Source organism: Salmo salar, chromosome 15 (assembly GCF_965601325.2).
Source record: "Salmo salar chromosome 15, fSalSal1, whole genome shotgun sequence".
NCBI lineage: Eukaryota > Metazoa > Chordata > Actinopteri > Salmoniformes > Salmonidae > Salmo > Salmo salar.
The window spans coordinates 63,432,506-63,447,223 of record NC_138305.1 but is presented as its reverse complement, the minus strand read 5'-3'; the positions used below and the strand labels follow the sequence as shown (position 1 = coordinate 63,447,223).

General features: G+C 44.8%; 1 protein-coding gene across 6 annotated transcripts in view; it reads right to left on the bottom strand.

The window, feature by feature from the left end:
- Positions 1–8,170: 8,170 nt before the first annotated feature.
- The window catches only part of LOC106571806 (actin-binding protein WASF1), a 181,977-nt gene continuing 175,429 nt past the window's right edge, over positions 8,171–14,718 (bottom strand). For all 6 annotated transcript variants that reach the window (XM_082961942.1, XM_082961940.1, XM_082961943.1 and 3 more), the window contains 4 exons: positions 13,922–14,094; positions 13,563–13,739; positions 11,814–12,364; positions 8,171–9,986 (listed from right to left, as the gene is read on the bottom strand). In XM_082961942.1, coding sequence (XP_082818068.1) covers positions 9,826–9,986; positions 11,814–12,364; positions 13,563–13,739; positions 13,922–14,094 — 1,062 coding nt within the window. In that variant the 3' untranslated portion in view covers positions 8,171–9,825. The remainder of the gene's footprint in view (positions 9,987–11,813; positions 12,365–13,562; positions 13,740–13,921; positions 14,095–14,718) is intronic.

The following is a 14,718-nucleotide window of genomic DNA, read 5'->3' as shown; positions in this document are numbered from 1 at the left end:
GATCTGAATGAATGAAATAATCTTATTAAATACTTTTTTCTTTACATAGTTGAATGTGCTGACAACAAAATCACACAAAAATAATCAATGGAAATCCAATTTATCAACCCATGGAGGTCTGGATTTGGAGTCACACTCAAAATTAAAGTGGAAAACCACACTACAGGCTGATGCAACTTTGATGTAATGTTCTTAAAACAAGTCAAAATGAGGATTAGTAGTGTGTGGCCTCCACGTGCCTGTATGACCTCCCTACAACGCCTGGGCATGCTCCTGATGAGGTGGCGGATGGTCTCCTGAGGGATCTCCTCCCAGACCTGGACTAAAGCCAACTCCTGGACAGACTGTGGTGCAACGTGGCGTTGGTGGATGGAGCGAGACATGATGTCCCAGATGTGCTCAATTGGATTCAGGTCTGGGGAACGGGCGGGCCAGTCCATAGCATCAATGCCTTCCTCTTGCAGGAACTGCTGACACACTCCAGCCACATGAGGTCTAGCATTGTCTTGCATTAGGAGGAACCCAGGGCCAACCGCACCAGCATATGGTCTCACAAGGGGTCTGAGGATCTCATCTCGGTACCTAATGGCAGTCAGGCTACCTCTGGCGAGCACATGGAGGGCTGTGCGGCCCCCCAAAGAAATGCCACCCCACACCATGACTGACCCACCGCCAAACCGGTCATGCTGGAGGATGTTGCAGGCAGCAGAACGTTCTCCACGGCGTCTCCAGACTCTGTCACGTCTGTCACATGTGCTCAGTGTGAACCTGCTTTCATCTGTGAAGAGCCAGTGGCAAATTTGCCAATCTTGGTGTTCTCTGGCAAATGCCAAACGTCCTGCACGGTGTTGGGCAATAAGCACAAGGCCCACCTGTGGACGTCGGGCCCTCATACCACCCTCATGGAGTCTGTTTCTGACCATTTGATCAGACACATGCACATTTGTGGCCTGCTGGAGGTCATTTTGCAGGGCTCTGGCAGTGCTCCTCCTGCCCCTCCTTGCACAAAGGCGGAGGTAGCGGTCCTGCTGCTGGGTTGTTGCCCTCCTACAGCCTCCTCCACGTCTCCTGATGTACTGGCCTGTCTCCTGGTAGCGCCTCCATGCTCTGGACACTACGCTGACAGACACAGCAAACCTTCTTGCCACAGCTCGCATTGATATGCCATCCTGGATGAGCTGCACTACCTGAGCCACTTGTGTGGGTTGTAGACTCCGTCTCATGCTACCACTAGAGTGAAAGCACCGCCAGCATTCAAAAGTGACCAAAACATCAGCCAGGAAGCATAGGAACTGAGAAGTGGTCTGTGGTCACCACCTGCAGAACCACTCCTTTATTGGGGGTGTCTTGCTAATTGCCTATAATTTCCAACTGTTGTCTAATCCATTTGCACAACAGCATGTGAAATGTATTGTCAATCAGTGTTGCTTCCTAAGTGGACAGTTCTATATCACAGAAGTGTGATTGACTTGGAGTTACATTGTGTTGTTTAAGTGTTCCCTTTATTTTTTTGAGCAGTGTATCTATGTTTCTATATTTATTTAACCCCCCCAAAAAGTAATATATATATATATATATATATATATATATATATATATATATATATATATATATATATATATATATATATATATATGTATATTTATGTATTTATAAGCCCTTGAGGACTCAAACCTATCTAACAAGGTTGCATAGAAGTGAGTTGCTAGTTGAGAAGCAATTTTTAGACTTGTGGGTAATGTAAGCCTTCGACAAGCTTTTGAAGTGAACACAAGTTTTATGGGTAACTAGGCCCTATAGAGACAAAGGGACAGGATGAAGTTTTATAACCTAGCATTAGCCTGTGGTTAACCAATTAGAATTCCTTGCAATATAACTCGGCCAATGGCCAAATAACAAGTATCCTATTTCAGGTTCAATGCATAAACAATGTGTACCAATGAGAACTTGCCATGTAGCTATGAGTCCCAGACTGAAATTCCTCCCATGTCTCTGACCCATTGAAATTAATCCCTTATTACAGAAAAAAACACTATTTCCATTGACCGTTAGTACTCTATTGACTTTTAGTCCTCTTCACCTTTAGTACTCTATTGACCTCTCGTCCTCTGCATTGTGTATTTATCTTCAAAATATTCTTACAATAACATACAGGAACTCAAGTCCTTTTGTTCACCCGACCTAGAATACCTCACAATCAAAAGCCGACCGTATTACTTCCCAAGATAATTATCTTCGTTTATAGTCACAGCTGTGTATATTCCCCCTCAAGCCGATACCTCGAAGGCACTCAAAGAACTTCACTGGAATTTATGCAAACTGGAAACCCCATATCTTGATGTCGCATTTATTGTAGCTGGGGATTTTAACAAAGCAAATTTGATGAAAAAGTTACCGAAATTCTATCAACACATCGACTGTAGTATTCGTGCTGATAAAACACTCGACCACTGCTACTCCAACTTCTAGGGATGCCTACAAGGGATATTGTTCCGGGCAGCCTCAGAGAATAACATAGACAAATACACTGACACGGTGACTGAGTTTATCAGGAAGAGTATAGGAGATGTTTTACCCACTGTGACTGTTAAAACCTACCCTAACCAGAAACCGTAGATAGATGGCAGCATTCGCACAAAACTGAATGCGCGAACCACCGCATTTAACCATGGTAAGGTGATTGGGAATATGGCCGAATACAAACAGTGCAGATATTCCCATAAGGCAATGAAAAAGGCAAAACGGCAGTATAGAGACAAAGTGGAGTCGCAATTCAATGGCTCAGACACTAGACATATGTGGCACCGAAGTCTTGCTACCAGACAAACACCTTCTTCGCCCAATTTGAGGACAACACAATGCCCCCGATGCGGCCCGCTACCAAGAACTGTAAGCTCTCCTTCTCCATAGCCGACATGAGTAAGTCATTTAAGTGTGTTAACCCTCGCAAGGCTGCTGGCCAAGACGGAATCCCTAGCCACGTCCTCAGAGCATGCACAGACCAGCTGGCTGGAGCATTTATGGACATATTCAATCTCTACCTATCCCAGTCTGCTGTCCCTACAAGCTTCAAGATGGCCACCATTGTTCCTGTACCCAATAAAGCAAAGGTAACTTAACTAAATGACTATCACCTGTAGCACTCACTTCTGTTATCATGAAGTGCTTTGAGAGACTAGTCAAGGATCATATCAACTCCACCTTACCTGACACCCTAGACCCACTTCAATTTGCTTATCGCGCCAATAGATCCACATACGATGCAATCACCATCGCACTGCGCACTGTCCTATCCCATCTGGACAACAGGAATACCTATGTAAGAATGCTGTTAACCTGTTATGGCTAGGGGGCAGTATTTTCACGGCTGGATAAAAAATGTACCCGATTTAATCTGGTTACTACTCCTGCCCAGTAACTAGAATATGCATATCATTATTGGCTTTGGATAGAAAACACTCCAAAGTTTCTAAAACTGTTTGAATGGTGTCTGTGAGTATAACAGAACTCAAATGGCAGGTCAAAACCTGAGAGATTCCTTTACAGGAAGTGGCCTGTCTGACCATTTCTTGAACTTCATTGCCATCTCTATCTTTTACAAAGGATCTCTGCACTAACGTGACACTTCCTACGTCTTCCATAGGCTCTCAGAGCCCGGGAAAAACCTGAATGTCGTCATCCCAGCCCCAGGCTGAAACACATTATCGCCTTTCTCAAGTGGCCGATCAAGGGACTGTGGGCTTAGGCGCGTGCCCTGGCCGCCCCCGTCTTTGTGATTTTTCCTCTGTTTGCCGAAAAGGAGATTCCCGGTCGGAATATTATCAATTTTTACAGATAAATTGCATAAAAATGTATTTTAAACAGCGGTTGACATGCTTCGAAGTACGGTAATGGAATATTTAGATTTTTTTTGTCATGAATTGCGCCATGCGCGCGAACCTGATTTACCATTTCAGATAGTTTCTGGAACGCACGAACAAAATGCCGCTATTCGGATATAACGATGGATTATTTGGGACCAAACCAACATTTGTTATTGAAGTAGCAGTCCTGGGAGTGCATTCTGACGAAGACAACAAAGGTAATAACATTTTTCTTATAGTAAATCTGACTTTGATGAGTGCTAAACTTGCTGGGTGTCTAAATAGCTAGCCCTGATGGCTGGGCTATGTACTTAGAATATTGCAGAATGTGCTTTCACCAAAAAGCTATTTTCAAATCGGACATATCGAGTGCATAGAGGAGTTCTGTATCTATAATTCTTAAAATAATTGTTATGCTTTTTGTGAACGTTTATCGTGAGTAATTTAGTAAATTGTTAGTAAAATCCCCGGAAGTATGCTAGTTCTGAACGTCACATGCTAATGTAAAAAGCTGTTTTTTGATATAAATATGAACTTGATAAGAACAAAACATGCATGTATGTATGTAAAGATGGTATAACATAATGTCCTAGGTGTGTCATCTGATGAAGATCATCAAAGGTTAGTGCTGCATTTAGCTGTCTTCTGGGTTTTTGTGACATTATATGCTAGCTTGAAAAATGGGTGTCTGATTATTTCTGGCTGGGTACTCTGCTGACATAATCTAATGTTTTGCTTTCGCTGTAAAGCCTTTTTGAAATCGGACAGTGTGGTTAGATAAAGGAGAGTCTTGTCTTTAAAATGCTGTGAAATAGTCATATGTTTGAAAAATTGAAGTTTTTGTATTTTTGAGGAATTTGTAATTCGCGCCACGCCTATCATTGGATATTGGAGCAGGTGTTCCGCTAGCGGAACGTCTAGATGTAAGAGGTTAATTGACTAATGCTCAGCATTCAACACTGTAGTACCCTCCAAGCTCATCATTAAGCTTTGAGGCCCTGGGTCTGAACCCCGTCCTGTGCAACTAGGTCCTGGACTACCTGACGGGATGCCCCCAGGCAGTGAAGATAGGAAACAACACCTCCACTTCTCTGATCCTCAACACTGGGGCCCCACAAGACTGCGTGCTCAGCTCCCTCCTGTACTCCCTGTTCACTCATAAGGGCATGGCTTCCATGCCTCCAACTCAATCGTCAAGTTTGAAAATAACACAACAGTAGTAGGCCTAATTACCAACAATGACGAGACAGCCTAGGGAGGAGGTGAGGGCCCTGGGTGTGTGGTGGCAGGAAAATAACCTCTCACTCAACATCAACAAAACAAAGGAGCTGATTGTGGACTTCAGGAAACAGCCGAGGGAGCACCACCCTATCCACATCGATGGGACAGCAGTGGAGAGGGTGGAAAGCTTCAAGTTCCTTGGCGTACACATCACTGACAAACTGAAATAGTCCACCCACCCAGACAGTGTGGTGAAGAAGGCGCAACAGTGCCTCTTCAAACTCAGGAGGCTGAATAAATTTGGCTTGGCACCTAAAACCCTCAAAAACTTTTACAGATGCACAATTGAGAGCATCCTGTCAGGCTGTATCACCACCTGGTACAGCAACTGCACTGCCCGCAACCACAGGCCTCTCCAGAGGGTGACACGGTCTGCCCAACGCATCACCGTGGGCAAACTACCTGCCCTCCAGGACACCAACAACACCCGATATCACAGGAAGGCCAGAAAGATCTTTAAGGACAACAACCACCCAAGCCACTGCCTGTTCACCCCTCTATCATCCAGAAGTCGAGGTCAGTACAGGTACATCAAAGCTGGGACCGAGAGACTGAATCACAGCTTCTGAACTCAGCAAAAAAAGGATACATCCTCTCACTGTCAAGTATGTTTATAATCAGCAAACTAAACATGTATAAATATTTGTATGAACATAACAAGATTCAACAACTGAGACATAAACTGAACAAGTTCCACAGACATGTGTCTAACAGAAATTGAATAATGTGTCCCTGAACAAAGGGGGGGGAGGGGTCAAAATCAAAAGTAACAGTCAGTATCTGGTGTGGCCACCAGCTGCATTAAGTACTGCAGTGCATTTCCTCCTCATGGACTGCACCAGATTTGCCAGTTCTTGCTGTGAGATGTTACCCCACTCTTCCACCAAGGCACCTGCAAGTTCCCGGACATATCTGGGGGGAATGGCCCTTGCCCTAACCCTCCGATCCAACAGGTCCCAGACGTGCTCAATGGGATTGAGATCCGGGCTCTTCGCTGGCCATGGCAGAACACTGACATTCCTGTCTTGCTGGAAATCACTCACAGAATGAGCAGTATGGCTGGTGGTATTGTCATGCTGGAAGGTCATTTCAGGATGAGCCTGCAGGAAGGGTACCACATGAGGGAGGAGGATGTCTTCCCTGTAATGCACATCGTTGAGATGGCCTGCAATGACAACAAGCTCAGTCCGATGATGCTGTGACACACCGCCCCAGACCATGATGGACCCTCCACCTCCAAATCGATCCCACTCCAGTGTACAGGCCTCAATGTAATGCTCATTCCTTCGACGATAAATGCAAATCCCACCCCTGGTGAGACAAAACTACGACTCGTCAGTGAAGAGCACTTTTTGCCAGTCCTGTCTGGTCCAGCGACGGTGGGTTTGTGCCCATAGGCGACATTGTTGCCAGTGCTGTCTGGTGAGGACCTGCCTTACAACAGGCCTATAAGCCCTCAGTCCAGCCTATTGCCGACAGTCTGAGCACTGATGGAGAGATTGTGCGTTCCTGGTGTAACTCGGGCAGTTGTTGTTGCCATCCTGTATCTGTCACGCAGGTGTGATGTTCGGATGTACCGATCCTGTGCAGGTGTTGTTACACGTGGTCTGCCACTGCGAGGACGATCAGCTGTCCATTCTGTCTCCCTGTAGCGCTGTCTTAGGCGTCTCACAGTACGGACATGGCAATTTATTGCCCTGGCCACATCTGCAGTCCTTATGCCTCCTTGCAGCATGCCTAAGGCACATTCACGCAGATGAGCAGGGACCCTGGGCATCTTTCTTTTTGTGTTTTTCAGAGTCAGTAGAAAGGCCTCTTTAGTGTCCTAAGTTTTCATAACTGTGACCTTAATTGCCTACCGTCTGAAAGCTGTTAGTGCCTTACGACCATTCCACAGGTGCATGTTCATTAATTGTTTATGGTTCATTGAACAAGCATGGGAAACAGTGTTTAAACTCTTTACAATGAAGATCTGTGAAGTTATTTGGATTTTTACGAATTATCTTTGAATGACAGGGTCGTGAAAAAGGGATGTTTATTTTTTTGCTGAGTTTATCTCAAGGCCATCAGACTGTTAAATAGCAATCACTAGCACGTTAGAGGCTGCTGCCCTATATACATAGACTTGAAATCACTGGCCACTTGAATAATGGAACACTAGTCACCTTAATAATGTTTACATATTTTGCATTGCCCATCTCATATGTATATACTCTATTCCATTCTATTGTATTGTCTTAGTCTGCCGCGCTGACATTGCTCGTCCAAATATTGATATATTCTTAATTCCATTCCTTTGCTTAGATTTGTGTGTATTGAGTGTATTGTTGTGAAATTGTTAGATATTACTTGTTAGAAATTACTGCACAATAGCATTTGCTAAACACGTGTATGTAACCAATAAAATTGGATTTAAATTGAGAGATAATGTTGCAATTTTAAAGTGAATATCCTGCAATTCTACAAAATGTTCCATGTCTTATATGAGTTTATATGATACCAGATAATTAGACCATACTCTTTCATAAGTTTGTTGGGAAAGTGGTCAAAATGTCTGTTATTTGTAAAAATAATGCGTTTGCGAAAACACCTTGATTGGTAGAAATTATTTTTGTTCCGATTTCAGATTTGAATAGCAGATAAGTATACTAAGATTTCATATGCTCAACATTTTTGTCTAACTTTTTGGGAAAGTGGTCAAAACTGTATTTGTTTCAAATGTAGTTGATGCGGTTACTAAAACAGCTGTATTGTTTGATTGGTTGAATATTTTTTTTCTTCAGATTTCAATATCAGAGAAGTAGACTAAGATTCCATACACTAAGTTGTTGTATAACTTGTTGGGAAAGTGGTAAATGTAGCTGATGTGTTTACAGTGGAAAAACCTTTTGGAAGTCACAGCTAAGAATGGGAGTTTTAAACAATGGGAGCTTTAGAATGTTGAAGAAATCCCATTAAAGTGGATGAGGTTTAATAAAAGCTTAATAGTTAAAAGTCACACTAATAAAACACACAACAACAACAACTCCTGAAACATAACATTAGCTTTTATTAACTCAAGCAAACTGTTATAGTCAACAGTTACATAAGTTACATGTTATACAGTATATTTTTTTAACCCAGGGTTAATTTTCCTCTCTCCCACTCCCCAAACATAGAAACAGTTAATTCATACCAGAACAGGCAGAAAGTAGTAACAGCACAATACATTCATCAACTCAACGATATGTCTGTACAAACAATAAGGCAAGTAGAAGAAAGAACGAAAGAAAGAAAAAAGAAAGAAAAGGACGGCAGACATCTTCAAAGGGAGCCGTGAAGGCAGATGAATCCTTCTTTCTCATCATGGCCCCGCCCCCTTGGCAGCAGAAACACAGGTAGACTAATGCCGTTAATTCATTTAAATTCTTCATAGTAACTGTGGGAGCTCTATTCAATGTGTATCGCTGAAGATTAGCGTTACAGCGTGATTGAAATGTAAAGGCAATGTTCCCAAGTTAGCGGAGACTGCCTTCACAGTAAATGCAGCACCTGTCGGCTCAATCGGAAATTATCTTAACATTTGTATTGCACAATCTGTAACGCTTCAGCGATACAGATTGAATAGAGCCCTTATTTAGTTTTCTAGAGTCAAACGAGGTAAGGCTTCTCGTTAGTTGACACACAGAGAAATAATCTGCCTTCTATAAGTGGTTCCCATTGGTCAGACCCCACTGAGCAAAGACGTCAACTCAACGTCTATTCCACGTTGGTTCAACATAATTTCATTGAAATGAAGTGGAAACAACGTTGATTAAACCTGTGTGTGTCCAGTGGGACACTACTGTTAAGTGGTTCTGATTATTCTAATATCTCACCATAATTCTTCTTTATCTTCATCATCAGAATCATACAACAATCATCACATAACATATCATCATCACAATATTTTCCTTGTTCTAAGGTAATAAGTCAAATCGGATGATATAAAAACACAGAACAACTCCAATAAATCACCTCAGCAAATAACCACAGCCGACTGATATTCAGGATGGCTACCATCCTTCAAGTAGTTCATATTGGCAACAACTGGCCCATTTAGAAACGGCATGTGTTTTTCTGTTAGAAAAGAAACTCCAAGAAGAGATAATAAAATACAGAATGCATTCACCTCCACTTTGGCCCACCAGGAGGCAAGACAGTACTAAGGACAGAAGTGTCATGCCACTTTGTTACGTTAATACTGAACAGCGAGAAACAAACAGGAAATAAAAAAATGTGTCGTTCTTCATCAATAGTTTTTCTTTAAAAGGTTATTTTTGAAACAACTGTACACGAGGAGGATTTCATACCATTGGAGGATAAAGAAGGAAAATAACATGATAGCAACTGAACGATGTGCAGTAGTGTAGAAAAATGAGTACAAAAACATAACCCGACCAGAACACATGGAACAAACAACTGACATGGAGCTTTTTATCCAAACACACATAGAAGAACAGTAATTGACACAGAGAGAGAGAGAGAGAGAGAGAGAGAGAGAGAGTGAGAGTGGTGTAGAGTAGTGCATGAAGGGGAAGTAAAACAGGACTGACAGGTGAGAGCAGTTGTAAGGATAAACTTCTGACATCTAGAAAGGGGGTACGGTTGGGTGACAGTTTTGCCCTCTGTCCCCTTCTCTTCTCCTCTCCCTCCATCTCATTCACTCCATCCAGTCTCCTTCGTCGAACTCGGACTCATCCTCCGAGTCAGAGTACTCGACGGCAATGCGTCGGGACAGGATGGTGGCCACGTCGTTCCCCACACGCTCGTGTTTGGCCGCCTCCTGCTCCCTCTGCTCTTCCACCTTCCTGAGCTGGATACCTGGGGGTAGGGAGGCAAAGAGGGAGGGGGAAAGAGGGGGTGGGGTGGGGGCAGAGAGAGAGAGGTCACATAAGTCCAACTCTCAAAGTGCTAGCTAGTTACAATGAGGGAAAAAAGTATTTGATCCCCTGCTGATTTTGTACGTTTGCCCACTGACAAAGAAATGATCAGTCTATAATTTTAATGGTAGGTTTATTTGAACAGTGAGAGACAGAATAACAACAAAAAAATCCAGAAAAACGCATGTCAAAAATGTTATAAAATGATTTGCATTTTAATGAGGGAAATAAGTATTTGACCCCTCTGCAAAACAAGTACTTGGCAAATACAGAGGTCAGACGTTTCTTGTAGTTGGCCACCAGGTTTGCACACATCTCAGGAGGGATTTTGTCCCACTCCTCTTTGCAGATCTTCTCCAAGTCATTAAGGTTTCGAGGCTGACGTTTGGCAACTCAAACCTTCAGCTCCCTCCACAGATTTTCTATGGGATTAAGGTCTGGAGACTGGCTAGGCCACTCCAGGACCTTAATGTGCTTCTTCTTGAGCCACTCCTTTGTTGCCTTGGCCGTGTGTTTTGGGTCATTGTCATGCTGGAATACCCATCCACGACCCATTTTCAATGCCCTGGCTGAGGGAAGGAGGTTCTCACCCAAGATTTGACGGTACATGGCCCCGTCCATCGTCCCTTTGATGCAGTGAAGTTGTCCTGTCCCCTTAGCAGAAAAACACCCCCAAAGCATAATGTTTCTACTTCCATGTTTGATGGTGGGGATGGTGTTCTTGGGGTCATAGGCAGCATTCCTCCTCCTCCAAACACGGCGAGTTGAGTTGATGCCAAAGAGCTCCATTTTGGTCTCATCTGACCACAACACTTTCACCCAGTTGTCCTCTGAATCATTCAGATGTTCATTGGCAAACTTCAGACGGGCATGTATATGTGCTTTCTTGAGCAGGGGGACCTTGCGGGCGCTGCAGGATTTCAGGTCTTCACGGCGTAGTGTGCTACCAATTGTTTTCTTGGTGACTATGGTCCCAGCTGCCCTGAGATCATTGACAAGATCCTCCCGTGTAGTTCTGGGCTGATTCCTCACCCTTCTCATGATCATTGCAACTCCACGAGGTGAGATCTTGCATGGAGCCCCAGGCCGAGGGAGATTGACAGTTCTTTTGTGTTTCTTCCATTTGCGAATAATCGCACCAACTGTTGTCACCTTCTCACCAAGCTGCTTGGCGATGGTCTTGTAGCCCATTCCAGCCTTGTGTAGGTCTACAATCTTGTCCCTGACATCCTTGGAGAGCTCTTTGGAATCTGATTGATTGATTGCTTCTGTGGACAGGTGTCTTTTATACAGGTAACAAACTGATATTAGGAGCATTCCCTTTAAGAGTGTGCTCCTAATCTCAGCTCGTTACCTGTATAAAAGACACCTGGGAGCCAGAAATCTTTCTGATTGAGAGGGGGTCAAATACTTATTTCCCTCATTAAAATGCAACTCAGTTTATAACATTTTTGACATGCGTTTTTCTGGATATTTTTGTTGTTATTCTGTCTCTCACTGTTCAACTAAACCTACCATTAAAATTATAGACTGATCATTTCTTTGTCAGTGGGCAAACGTACAAAATCAGCAGGGGATCAAATACTTTTTTCCCTCACTGTACCTTTAAAAGGTACACTCCTTTAGATTATAGCAACCTATAAGATAGAATGGAACAGCTTTTTTCTGTTATAATACTGTCCAATGACCAACGCACATTGAGCTTCGGACGCTACCATATTACCACAATACCCAGATCTACTGGCTGATACACTAAGGCCCCACCCACCTTTGCGAATGGCCTCCAATAAGACGCTGCGTGCGTCGCTGATGGGCGGCAGGCTGGCAGAATGTTTCTTCCCACTGGAGTGAGAGGCTGGGGACCCCACGGCACCTGACAGGAAGGAAGGCACGGGGGGCGGGCCTGGCGGGCAGGGGGAGGAGCTCCGTGCTCCTGGGAGAGGCAGAGGAGGAGGAGGGGGCGGGGGCAGTACAGTGCCATCTGATTGGCCAGGGGGCGGGCCCTTGTCCAGGATCTGTTGGAGGCGGGCCGGGGAGGAGAGGTGGAGGGGAGGAGCCACGGGAGGAGGGGCAGGGTGGAGGACGCCAGGGGCGATCTGGAGGGGGGCGGGGGGAGGGGGGATGGCCGGGGGCTGCTGCTGGACTGGTAGAGGAGGGATAGGGGGAGGAGGGGTGCCCCGTGGGCCAGAGCTGGACATAGAAGGCAAGGGGGGAGGTGGAGGAGGCAAGGGGGGAGGCGGAGGGGGAGGGGTGTTGGAATTGAAGCCATGCATCTGTGCTGGAGACTGGGGTCTGCTGTCTGAAAAACCTGAACTGGAGCTGAGGAGAGAGAGAGAGAGAGAGAGACAGAGAGAGAGAAACAAAGAGAAAGAGGTACTGTTAACCGGAAGCTAACTTATAATCAGGTTGGGGGGGCAAGAGAGAGCAAGAAATGGAAGAATATCTAGTGGAGATAACAGAGAGATGGAAAGTAAAGCAAGAAGGAGAAAGCTGTACTGTGTTATTTCCGGTGCCATCTAGAGCCGTGTTTCCCCAACCTGATCCTTGAGTACCCCCAACAGTACACAGTTTCGTTGTAGCCCTTGACAAACACATCTCATTTAACTCATTGAGGGCTTGATGATTAGCTGACAAGTTGAATCAGGTGTGCTTGTCCAGGGATACAATAACAATGTGTACTGTTGGGGGTACTCAAGGACCAGGGTTGGGAAACACTGATCTAGAGTCAATACGTCTGGGCTGAAAACAAAGGTCAACACAAAGGGTGAGTGTACTACAGGTTCTCTCGCTCGCTCTGTCTCTTTCTCACTCTCTTTGAGGTAATTTCTCCTGACATGTTCTCTCTCTCTCCGCATCTATACCGATCTCTTCAAGGCCCTGACTAACACTTACTTGTCATGCTAAGCATTACATAAGTGATGTCTAGTCATCCAAACACTGTGTGTGTCAAACCTATCAAGATAAATTAGTCTGACATGCATGGTCTATACAGAACTAGAGAAAAGGCAAAAGAATGACTGAAACACAACAATAATCTGGAGAGAGAACAAAATGAGAGATGGGGAGGGGAGAGGAAAGAGCAAAATGAGAGATGGGGGAGAAAGCAGAGAGAGCAAAAGGAGAGAGGGGGAGGATAGAAAGAGCAAGAGAGAGAGAAACTGCTCCAGTGTCCTTATTCCCTCTCGCTCCCTCCCCTCCCCTACCCTCCCATCCATCCATCCATCCATCCCTCATTTCCTCTGCCCACGCTCAGATAAGAAAATTCTGGGGATGGGAAACACATCTGCACCCGCTCGCGTCCCATCATTAGAGTTAACCAGAACAAAACACAACACAATGGGCTAGAGAACAGAGCAACAAAGCAGAGAAAAGACCTAAACTGGAAACATTTTTTAAAATTTGTATTCACTTGAATAGCGTCCTCAGAGTCAAAGCCAGAGAGCCAAAGAGGTGGTGGGAAGACGTTGTGTGCCTGTGTGTGTATCTGCCTCTGTGTGTTTGTGTGTGTGTCACCCACCTGATCATGGAGGGGGGTTTGATGTCTCCCAGAGGGTGCATGGGGGGCAGTGGTGGGGGGTCGTGGGGTCGCGTGTACATTCTGTCCCCAGGACGGTTCAGCAGCTCGTTCATTTGACTGTAGGGCAGCGCTGCTAGGGAGAACGGCCCGTCCATCCCTTCCAAGTACATAGGAGCTCTGAGAGAGAGAGCGGGAAGAGTTAGCGTGGGACACATCCACTCCATATGCAAAGGAGCTCCGAGGGAGACACAAAAAGGGGGGGGGGTCACAAATGCTCCATATAGAATAGCGTTGGGGTTTAATAGCATTCCACAATGCTCCATGTACGGAGATACAAGGAAGCGCACATGCACACTCACCCAGACCTGTCGTGGTAGGTGGCGGAGCCGTTAGCCTCTCTTTCTTTCAAGGCCTCCTCAGAGTCGTCCTCAGCTAGCTCTGCCCCCAGCGCCAGTTTCTGCCACTCCTTCTTCCGGTCATGAGGCACCCGCGGTACCTTCTCAGTCTCCAGAGTACGGTCGTTTCCCCTTACCTGGAGGAGAGACGATGGAGGAGGAGAAGGAAGAGAGGACAGACATGAGAGAGAGAGAGAAACTAGAGTTTTAACCTGCACAGAACTATTAGACAGAAACACAGAACTTTCCTACACCCCTCATGTCTGCTTTGATCACAAGTAGGGGGAAGAACTATCTGTTCATTTTACATAGAGAGCGAGAGAGAGGTGAGTTGAAAGACAGGAGGCAACAGAGAGAAAAGAGATTGAATAGAGAGAGAGTGCATACATTTCTGTGCCCATAACTAAAAACTACACATCCATCATCTAGGCGGCGCGCTCACACACACAAGTAAAGCCTCATAAGCAAATATTATTTTGTCTCTTGGTTTTGCACAGCTGCTGTTGTCATAGCGAATCCTTTCATTTTCATTGGAGACTAAGCAATATGGCATATTTACATAGAAACAGAGTAGGATGCTCATTCTACACATACAGTCCATTCGGAAATTATTCAGACCCCTTCCCTTTTTCCACATTTTGTTACGTTACAGCCTTACTCTAAAATGTATTACATTAAAAAAATGCTCACAATCCACACACAATCCCATAATAACAAAGCAAAAACTGTTTTTTGAAATGTTTGCAAATTTATTAAAAATA